Here is an 11,325-nt window from a genome sequence, read left to right as displayed (position 1 = left end):
TTAGAAAATTTTCGAATAAGTGTTAAGTATAATTTTTTATAATAAAATATTTAAAACAAAATATTTATAAATAATATTTATTACAAAATTCAAAGTACATAACGAACAGTCGCACCTCTCTCAATCACGTAAAATATAATTTTTTTTGTTCTAATTAAGAGTATAAATTTACAAAAGATTCAGTGTTTTTTTGTGTTTCTTGACAACTTTTCGTATTTGCGTTTGCTAGAGAACCAAAGAGCGAATGGAATGGCTAGCGATGGTAGAGTCATGACTGCAAATGCAGCCCAATCAACCTGAAAATGATTTTTATAATATTAAAAATTGATGCTTACATGCTATTATTAATGAAATTTAACAAGTTCTTTCCAAATTACACAAAATATAATACAAAATTTTTTTTAACGAAATATGCAAGTTGTCGTAAAATATCTTTTTCATTAAATTTAGATTCAAATTTAAATTAATTTGTATAAATGCAATATTTTAAAAATATTTTATTCAAATCGTTTCTTATATTATTCTTATATTATACTTGGGTTTTAAAATAATGTAAAAAATAGAATTACTTTCAGAGTATCTTATTTATTTAAGCGTTTGTCAAGAAAATCAAATGAATATTGTAAATAATGCAAGAGTAATTATACTTAATTCATGTGCTTGCACATTTTATAAATAACAATTTAAATTTGAAATTAAGACTTTTTGAATAATAAATAATATTAAAGTACTTAGAGTGATAATTAAAATTTAAAAATAACTTTTCAAGTCTACATGTAAAAGTATGTAAGAATTATGAGTCGATAATCATGTATAAATTTTATAAATTAAATGATATTGAACTTACAACGTGTGAAGAAAATTTTTTATCATATTCCTTATATGATGTGAAATATGCTAAACCAGGTTCACTACTATCAGCAACTTGTAACCTTGGAGCATCTTCTTTCCTACGATACAGAACTTCTGCAGAAGTAAAATTGAAATATCCAGGTTTTCTTGGCCTTACAACAACAGTGTGTGTGACATTAGTGTTGGGTGGAACACGATCAATTCGTGCATTTAGTTCACCGCTCATATGAGCAAAATTATCTGGATCAAAGGAATTATCAGTGATTTCAACTTCGAGAGCAGCCGCATTACCGGTGTTATATACTGTATACTAAAAATAAATATTTATATAATTTAATATTAATCGTTATATCATTATATCATACTTATGAATTGTATGGACACATAAGTATATAATTTTTAAAGATACATAGTTTAGCCATTGATATGAATAATGGTTTCAAATATTTTATATTTTTATTTTTGTATTTCAACATATACATAATCATTAGAATATAACTATATAACTCCGCTTAATAACTTCTGATAAAAAAAAGATATTTTTTCTAATTAGATCAATGTCAATTACGGAAAAATTTATCTAGTTAAATTCGATTATTGTAAAAAATAAATGATAAATTATCATTGACACTCCTTACTTTAACAATAACATCCATATTTTCCACCAGATATTTGTTGTGAATAAGTTTGGCTACTAGAAGTCGAGCTCCATCATTATCATCCTCTTCTCCGTAAGCTGCAACCAGCAACGCAGCTGCGATACAAAATAAGAATTGTACCTTCATGCTGAAAATATGATTAAAAGTTTAACGTAAAGTATTATTTATAACAATAAAATGAAAGGAAGATACCGAATCGAGATAAGTAAAGGTAACACGAATATTTATGAAAATGTATTTCCTTCAATTGATTTATTCTTTCGAACGGTATTCAAGTAATGTATACATGCAACAAGGATCAAAATCGTAAAATAACATTTAAAACAACTTTTTGAACTATCTCATGACCTTCAATTCATTCAAAATACACACGGAATAGTTTGCGTATGTTAAAATTTACAGTTTCTTTCCTATATGATTCAATTTAATAAAGATTGAATTAGAAGATTATCGAATCGAATAAAGGTAATGTTTAAAAGATAAACGCCGATGAGCTTATGAAAATTGTCACACGTAGAATGTCTATAATTAAGAAATGTTTAAATAATTTTTCTATATATAAATGTACGACACACTAACCTGCCAATAAACATGGGATAAATGGCCGGGCTATCTAGCTCTCATATGGTACATGTGGCGTGTATCATACGCATATAATTAAATCCAGTAAGTTTGGATTTAACTTATTGCCACGTTATATACTTCTCCCACTTTTCATATCCATTCTTCCATATTCCAGCGCCTATAATTTCACGTCCAATTTCAAATAAGACGACGCGTCGTCTACGCAGTGAAGCTTATGATCAGTGCTCGATACTTTAGCGCCTATTATACAAAATGCAAAATGTGTACTCGAAGCTACCAACCGTACGAGTGCCCTTTATGGTGTTTACTTATTTATTTATATTATACCGTTGTTGTAAAATCGATTATATTTTTCATTCCACCACATTGATTCACATTGATATTTCTGTATATAATTATTTTGTATCTCTACTCGTTTCTTAATAGCTAATGAGCGTGAACAGCATAGCCGTGAATTGAATGAAAATTAATAATCTGCCATTTTATCGATATGGTATTTGATTCAGCCTTGTTCATCAACAATTTCTAAAATTATGATACATTCTTATAATATTAAATAATAATTTTTCTCGTATAATTATTTATTTTAATGTCTATAATGGCAATGTTAACGATTAGTGAGTTTGTGTGTTATTTGCTGTTTTACTATACCTCCAAAACATGTTAATTCTTATTTTAAATGAATTCTAATTTTTCTATTATTTAAATTATCCGATTTAAAGAATCTATAATAATGTATGTTAATAAAGATTTGTTTACGAGGAAAAATTAAAAGCATAATAATTGGCGAATGGAAAGGGCCTTAGTATTAATATAATGTCATAATAGTAAATTGTGAGCCAAAATTGTCCATTTCATTACAAGTTTGTCGACTATAAACCGAAGCTTATGAATCTTTTAAAAATACCTACAAACACATAGGGAAAACATCGAAGGTTCCGCTTACTTATTACTGTGTATGAAGAATCTAAGTTTGCAGTGCGCAGGCGTGAAAAAGTTACGAGATATCCGTTTGCTAGTGACTACTTATTAACATGTGGTTCCACTACGATGGTAACCAGAAAGGAAACAAACGTGTATCCAGAATCATCCTAACTTGTACACGCTATTATCGAGTTTGAAGGACAGTAATTGATCATTTAATAGAGATTTTATACACATAAAAATGACAAAAGACCTCGAGAAATTTGATGTTGTGTTGTTGTCTATGGCGCAACAACACGAAGGTGGAGTTGAAGATGTAAGTAAAGTTAATGCTAGCCGGGTTACACTTTTAGGGGTTATTTTATCAACTTTTCTAGAGTATCTTATTCATGAAACGACTCTTTCCAGTTCTTAGATACAATATTCAATTTTCTGGCAAGAAAAACAGACTTTTATACTGGAGCAGGAGAAGGTGTTGCAGAGAAAGTAAGATCTTGTAATACACCATTGTATACAAATTCATTTATAATATCAAATTTAAAAGAGATGGATAATGTTTTTTTCTAGCTTGTTAAGACCTTATTTAAGAAATACGAAGCCACAGCCATAAGTAAAGCCACCACAGATAAAGCAAGACGTGCGGAACAGGAGTTAAAAAGAAAAGAAAAATTAGAACAAAAGAAAAAAGAAGAGCAAAACGCAGATGCTATTTTAAATAGTGATTCACAAATTGTTGAGTTAACGGATGAAGAGGCTGACAAACTCCAGAAGGAGTTAGACAGGAAAGTATGTATATCGGTTATGAAATTTAACTATTTATTACATTTTGTTAAATGAACATCACTTTTAATTAAAAAACAATCAGAAATCGACAGAAAATACATCCGAACCTGTTAATAATGACAGTAAACAAGATAATGTTCAAATGGAATATGATGATGAGGAACAAGAAAAAAATAAACTAAAACCTAATAGTGGAAATGGTGCAGATTTACAAAATTATAGATGGACACAGACTCTTCAAGAAGTTGAGGTAAGATTAATAATTTATTTATTAATTAAACGTAGCTATATTTTGTCAATAACTTGCTCTATTTTAATTTCAATACAAATTACATTAGGTTTAAACAGTGATTTACAATTATTCTGAATATCGTGATCTGTAATGAAATGTTTTATTAAAACATTTTTTTTTTTAAATAAAAGTTTTGTATTATAAATATATTCTTTATGAAAGTTTTAATTTTTAGCTCTAATTAAAGATATTTGTCAAATATTCATTTTATAATTAAATATTTTAGAATTTACACTATTGACAGAATAATGTTTTTATTTATTTCTTATTTGTGCTTTGTTATTTTATCTTTATACAAGTTAAATTGTAAATGTTTATTACAAAATATTGAGCGAGTTAATTGAAAAATTCCATTAAGATGTTCTTGTCTTAATAGTGTGATAAAATTATATTTTTATGATATAATATTTTTAATATTTATTAATATCATTCAAATTATCTTTTTTTCCTTTTTTACATTTTGAATATTAATTATTATTTCTAATGATCCGAAATTTGACAAATACTTAAATTATAAAGTATCAACATTTTTTTATACATTTTTAAATATTCTTACTTACATTATAAATAATGCGTCATATTAAACAAAATTAAATAAATTAAAGCAATCCACTTTTAATAGACACATAAAATTAAATAAATTTGTGAGAAAAAAGTTTTATATATTTAGCATATTTAAATAATTCGTTTTATTAAAGTAGATATACTTTAAGTATTTAAAAACAAAAATTATCATTCATCATAATATTCGTTAAGTTTGGAAAGAATAAAATGAAATTTATATTAACACAAAATATCAGAATTATAAAATTATTTTCATATTTATTTCTTACATAGCTAAATAAACAATTAGAGAAAATAATGAAATTGAATTTAAGTAGAATAATATTGAATGAAAATTCATTTATTTAAACCAATCTGTAATTTTCTGCATTAAAGAAAGTAGATTAATTATTCATTGGACATTAAATTATAATTATTTTTATTTCAAATAAAACAATTATTTTGATATTATTTTATTTCCTTTTTAAAGATAAATAAAGAGCTTATTGACCATTAAATTTAAAAAATATTTTTCAAAATTATTTAAACTATATATAAATTTATACATTTATACATTTATAAATGTAATAATTATTTTAAAATATATACGTGTATGATAAAAAATATAGTACTATCAGACCGAATTTTAATTTAATTTGACATTGAATATATATATATATATATATATATATATATATATATATTATTAATTTGTAAATGAGAGTTTTTTTTTTTTTTTTTTTGGACTATAGTTGTCCCAATGCGATTTAAAATAGAAATAATTTATGGCCATTTTATATAAATTTAGCCCATATGAAGAATGTAGGGAGTTTAGAGGTCCGCAGAATAGATTAGAACTGCTTATAAATTATTTAGCGGGTATAGGCGGATGAACACAAATGACACCGGCATGTTGATGACCGATAATACATTACCGCTTGTTATATAACTATACAAGCATATACTGGTAACCAGGCAAATATTTCATTTAAAATGTTTAAATGAAGAATTTATTCACAAAACGTATATGTTACTTATACTGTCTTACCTATCTATTCTATTGCTCGTCTATTGTTTAAGATTCAGGCAAAATTTTTACGGGTACAGTTTTGGTATATTTTAGTGAAATCCGAAGGATATATTCAAAGGCCAGTGATGTAACATAAATTCATTATTACGAAATTCAAATACAAGCCCAAGATAGATAGTTAACTGAAAATCTTTCATCCCTGTACAATCAAACTGTTCCCCGAATACGAAAAATATTTCTTTTAATTAGATAACTACGCTATTTTACGCTGTTTTGGAAAATATAGGTAAAATATTAACTGTGAGTATATTATTTTAGTCGATCGCTCGTATGAATAATGCTCGTACAAATATGTATGAAGAAATGTTTAGTATGTATTCGTTATTCAAACAAATATAAATATTATTGCAGTACAACAGTTATTGTTTTATACAATTGAAATATTTTAATTAGTCATACATAGTTCAACCAAAATGACCAATGTTATTTAAGTAAGTGTCAATTGACATTTCAACATTCTGTTATGAATATATAACAAAATGTTATATATATAAATATATATAAATTAGTGAACATATATTTTTTGTTAATATTTAAATTTAGATCGATTAATTTTTCTTTTGATAATTTCAAGCATATAAGTATAATAATAAAAAAATATATTGTCTTAAGCTAAAATAATAATGTTTGAAATATTTTATTTTCTGAATGAACTAACATAAATAATGTATATGAACGTGAGACCCTCAATATCGTAACAATTTAGAACGATTGAGCTGTAAACCAAAACAATTATCGAAAATGTGACGATATTAATTATATAAAATTATATATATATAATTCTATAAAAACAAACATGTACCATTATTATGTACTTTACAAAATTTATTTATAATTTTTATTATTATATAATTATTATATAATAATAATAATAAAAAAAGCCGACGTTTTCTCTATTAGAAAATTGTTTCTAATTACACAAAGCTATTTAGTCAGAGTAATTTTACTTTTACTTTATTTATTACTAACATGAATTCTTTTACAAATTAATATATACAATAAATTATAAACTAAAGTGAGTGATGTGTTCACAATGACTGGAATTCAAATGATACGTAATTATTTAACCAATATAAATGTGTAATATTAGAGTGGATTTGTAGGTTATTATAAAAATTCCAATCGTTTTTAGTTCTAATCAATATTTTGATTGTTAGATTGCCTGTAACATAATAGCAATCGTAGATCCAATTACAATTTTAAGTATTTATAATGAACATTTGGTAGCGCAATAATTAATTTCATAACAACTGCTGCATATTTTAAGGTTGTAAAATACATATAATTACGACGATTGAATTTCAAATATCGAGTTGGTTTATATAATTTAAGTACTTAAATTTTGTCTCCTTTTATCTTCCCTACTTTTCTTTTACTCATTTGCTTTATCGTCCATTCTCATTTTATAAAATTACCAATGAATCATACAGTTTTTCGTAATTATTTATCTTTTATTTATTCATGAAAAAAGAATGTATGCTATTTAATTATTTTAATTATGTAGCGATATGGTATTGTTGAGTATAGTTTAATATTACTTATCGGCTAAGTAAATCTGTAATGGCAAAAAGAATGAAATAATAATAATAATAATAATAATAAAAAGAAAAAAAAGAAAAAAAAAAGGAGAATACTGATGATTTGAATAACTTTTCCCATGTGTACCATCAAATTCATTTCCGTATATAATACACATTTCATTGAATGTCATTAAGGGATTAGAAATTATTATTATTAGTATATACAAATTTTGATTATAAATGATGTGAATGACTGTGGATAATGTAAGCAGCTTAACGCATGGATCTCTGCATTCGGCATCGAGATTTGGTGTTTTGCCGTTACACATATGCACTCGTGCATGTATAATTTCATGATACTGCAGACATTAGTAGAGAAAAACAAATATTACTTTTCCTTATGGTATATTCGTAACAGTTTAATTATTGAAAGTGGTAGTATTATTGTTTCTGTGTTTATGCGTTAATTTTGAATACCAAACGCGACTAAAGTACTTTGCGTACGTGCGCGAAGGTACACGAAGATTTATCACTTGATACGCGCGCTTAACATAGGAACTCGAGATAGAACGAGACGAATAAACAATTCTTGAATAAATGTACATGTTAGTGGAGCTTTAATGCTATTAGCTCGTTAAAAGAATAGGAAAAGAAATATTGATATTGTATCTAAGTCTGCGTGTGCATGAAAAGTGAAAATCAAGAAACAGCGTCTCGTCGACACTTGTCTTACGTATCGATAGACTAGCGGCACCTGAGCGACTCCAGCTGACATCCCCTAGATTAAGATTAAGGAGTGGGGAGAGGTCGCGAGAGATGATTGCTTTTTATTCTTTGTTTCTTTTTTCTGTTATTTTTTGTTGTTTTATTCTGTACTTGCGATTGTCCGCGGCACTTGAACGGGGAATGGCGATGCGTATCGCGAAAAATGAGCGCACTCTCCCGTCCCCCGTCCCTCGAACAATGAACGTTTCTTAGTTTCGTTTTTAGAAAATTCTAATACCGAGAGAGTAAATTTCGTGCGTGAATAATAATCGAAGTCGCTAGCTTCACGAGGCTGGTTTCTTATTGCGAAGGATGGGTAAGAATAAAATGTAGATATAACACAAACTTCAATAACGTGAAAGTTTCTTGATGGCTTGACTATTAATTAATACACAAGTAATATCACAGACACAAAGTTTTAGAACGATTCTCATTTGTCGTCTCGTTACGCCCTTCAATCTCTCGATGAAGACCCGCATGTGAATTCGTGAATTCGCGATACAAATTAAATTAATTTACATTATAATTTTTAAAAACATAATATGACCTAAAACAGTACAAAAAACACGAGGCAAATCATCGATTATGTGTGAGTATGTGTATGATGCATTGCCGCTAACAAAATTATATATAGCACGTATATCTGTGTGTACTATATCTTCATCATTGTTAGCGTCCCAACGTCATTTAAAAGTAACTCGCGAAATCATTGTAATTTCCAATAACAGTGTAGAAAACAATTAATATGAATTTCCAACGTTGATTACATAGAGTTACCAGTAAATATATTGATGATAGAGTAGCGATAAATGATTGCATTTAGTCAATTTGAATTTCATATAAATTACAATGCCTAGGAAGCGCCTAAATGGCGCTCATTACATAAACGTAATTACTCAATTCACGTACCGCACAGTAATTGTTGTGCAATACATCTAAAAATCTAACACAAGTAAATTGGAATATCTAAACGTTACTTAAATTATGTCGAATTCGATTGATAAAAATAAAAAAAAAAAAAAAAAAAACAAAAACAAAAGGCTAAAGTTGAGGGTCAAGTGCTGCTTTCGCGTATTCGCTTGACAATCAGATGATGATTCAGCAGTCTAGCGAGTATCCTTCCAAAAAGACAAAGTTCCCTTCCAGGCTACCTCCCCCGCTGTTTCGGCATAATTTGAAAGTCGTCGAAAGTTCGTGTCCGCGGCTCCTAGCAAACCTAGTTGTATCTGCCTCGAGCTCTCACTGCAAAACACAAATCAACGTATCGGATTAAGGGAGCGACAGACAAATGTAAATGGACAATCATCGGCATCATCATCATCATCATCATCATCATCATCATCATCATCATCATCATCATCATCATAAAGATAGATAATAAGATAGAGAAAAGTGCGATTAGCGGAGCTTCGCGTGCGCCACTCATACTGACTCTCCATATAGAGGACCCCGGCGAGCAGTCCAAGCATGAAGAGGAAGCTCATTGTGCATACGAGGACGGTGAGTTGGTTCCTGGCGCACCAGGACTTCTTGTAAGCGGTGCTCGGTCTGCTGAGCCCGTTTACGACCGTGAAGTGCGTGCTGCTGGCCATCGAGGCCGTGTCGAGCTGCTTGGGCGCCGTGACCCTCGGTGGCTCGATCGCCGCCAAATTCGCCAGGTTGGCTGCGGTGAGGAGTAACGTGCCGGAGGCCGCGCTCTGCAAAAACCAGGGGAAAGGTGGAAGCGTTGAGGCAACAAGCGGCGACTCTCGCTCCTCTCGTCGACAACCAAACGCGTATGCTTACGTGCGTGCTGGCGGTCGAGCCCTGGGACGACGTCGAGCCTCTAGATGGCGAATCCGAGTGATGCTTCCACGTGCCGCTCTCGCTGTTCCTTTCGCTCCTACCAACTAGGGATGGCCTTGGTATGTGCCAGGATGGTAAATTCGTTGGCTCGACGGTCGCCGTACTCTGAAAACAAGCGCAACATAATTTATACGGGGGATCCCGATGCCGACGACGAGGCGTATTTTCTCCAATCATCTCACTTACTCGCGCGCGCGACACCCGATTATCTAATCGCCGAGAGCCGTTCGAAACTCTTCTTTGGCAACGGCGTTTGTATAATCCTGTTAACACCCGCATGCGCACGCCGTAAATGTAAATTCACTGCTCGTTACTAAATAGCCGCTGTGCCACGTAGATTAATGACCGCGTCGGAGCTGATGCTTCGGCTGGCCTCTTTACGCAAATTCACATTAGCGAGATTAATCAATTGTCGTCTCGAGAGCTTTTTAAATATTCCGTGCGCTGTTAGTGGTAAGCGCGGATGTCGATGGGACAGAGGGGAGGGCGTGGACGTCGCTACGTACTCCTTCGTTATAATGGGGCACTCTTGCTTTGAAGACTTTGAATGAGAAGCGAGAAAGAAGAGCGTTGCTGGTGAAGAGTCGATAATAGTAAGGTGAACAGCGCCGTGAGTAGCCATTAAAGAATGCAACGAGTATTTAACAAGAATGGCAATCCAAATTCCAGTGAGCGTCGAAGTCAGCTATTGAACTTGAGCTGCGGATGGCTTGGGAGAAATTGAGGTACATTTCGCGTAATGTCAATAGATTACGAGCGCCACACGTTGCATCAGAGTCTCTGGCCGAGGATGAATGGGAAAGTCGGCTGGAAGGCCGAAGAAAGATGCAGCGCCAGGGATATTCCGGTTTTCTCTGAGACGCGTTGCTCAACGCCAGGCAAACCTGCTCTTCGATTTCCTCGGGCTGTTATTACTCTTCGGCACGGCTCGACTTTTCGCACTATCTTTTCAGCAAAATCTCGACCGCTTGAACTTGATTTACCTCCTCTAACTCTAATTCTAATCAGGACTTTAGCAGCAGTCCAAAGTTGCTTGCACAGATACATTCTTACGTTTGCGCGCTTATTTACTGCTCGGAAAGTCTTTTTATAAATGCTGCTTCTACTTTAACTGAAGGTGTCGTCGTAATAAGCAAGTATGTTGCCTTTATCCGTTGAAAGCCGTCGAATTTCGTTACATAACATTAACATATTCAATACGCCAAACAATGACTATAGCGCTCGCCTGCTGCATAAGACTTGGTCGAAACAATTTTTTTTTTATGGACATTATCATTCTTGTTTATATATATATATATATATAATATAATATTGAATCAATCAATTCTTCTAATGATCTTTGGAGATTTTGAAATCTTTTTTTGTAACTGATTTATAAACTATTGCGCTCGCGATTAAAACTAATTGTAATTCCTACAGCAATAAACGTCCAGTTACATTTCGTACGTGTATTTTTCGTAATGAAGA

The 11,325-nt window shown here is 30.9% G+C and overlaps 3 protein-coding genes across 4 annotated transcripts in view; 1 reads left to right on the top strand and 2 right to left on the bottom strand.

The window, feature by feature from the left end:
• Positions 1–61: 61 nt before the first annotated feature.
• On the bottom strand, positions 62–2,334 carry SsRbeta (signal sequence receptor beta). Its single transcript, XM_011501893.1, has 4 exons — positions 2,091–2,334; positions 1,491–1,638; positions 848–1,162; positions 62–296 (listed from the first exon to the last, which is right to left on the bottom strand). Exons 1-4 carry the CDS (start codon positions 2,102–2,104, stop codon positions 180–182), a joined length of 594 nt encoding a protein of 197 aa, XP_011500195.1. The 5' UTR covers positions 2,105–2,334; the 3' UTR covers positions 62–179.
• Positions 2,335–3,232: 898 nt separating this feature from the next.
• Positions 3,233–11,325, top strand: part of nudC (nuclear distribution C, dynein complex regulator) — a 68,727-nt gene continuing 60,634 nt past the window's right edge. Inside the window, exons 1-4 of the mRNA XM_011501892.1 lie at positions 3,233–3,336; positions 3,429–3,506; positions 3,588–3,806; positions 3,886–4,053. Of these exons, the coding sequence (XP_011500194.1) occupies positions 3,262–3,336; positions 3,429–3,506; positions 3,588–3,806; positions 3,886–4,053 (540 nt within the window). The 5' untranslated portion in view covers positions 3,233–3,261. The remainder of the gene's footprint in view (positions 3,337–3,428; positions 3,507–3,587; positions 3,807–3,885; positions 4,054–11,325) is intronic.
• Positions 9,060–11,325, bottom strand: part of LOC105364042 (uncharacterized) — a 9,594-nt gene continuing 7,328 nt past the window's right edge. The window contains exons 2-4 of one of the 2 annotated variants that reach the window (XM_011501890.1): positions 9,799–9,963; positions 9,446–9,710; positions 9,060–9,255 (exon numbers count right to left, since the gene is read on the bottom strand). In XM_011501890.1, the coding sequence (XP_011500192.1) occupies positions 9,230–9,255; positions 9,446–9,710; positions 9,799–9,963 (456 nt within the window). In that variant the 3' untranslated portion in view covers positions 9,060–9,229. Of the gene's footprint in view, positions 9,711–9,798; positions 9,964–11,325 lie in introns of both variants that reach the window. The other variant, XM_011501889.1, reaches the window with a different exon arrangement.

The sequence above is a fragment of the Ceratosolen solmsi genome, unplaced genomic scaffold (assembly GCF_000503995.2).
Source record: "Ceratosolen solmsi marchali unplaced genomic scaffold, CerSol_1.0 scaffold23, whole genome shotgun sequence".
NCBI lineage: Eukaryota > Metazoa > Arthropoda > Insecta > Hymenoptera > Agaonidae > Ceratosolen > Ceratosolen solmsi.
Note: the sequence above shows the minus strand (reverse complement) of the source record. Positions and strands in the feature narration are given on the sequence as shown.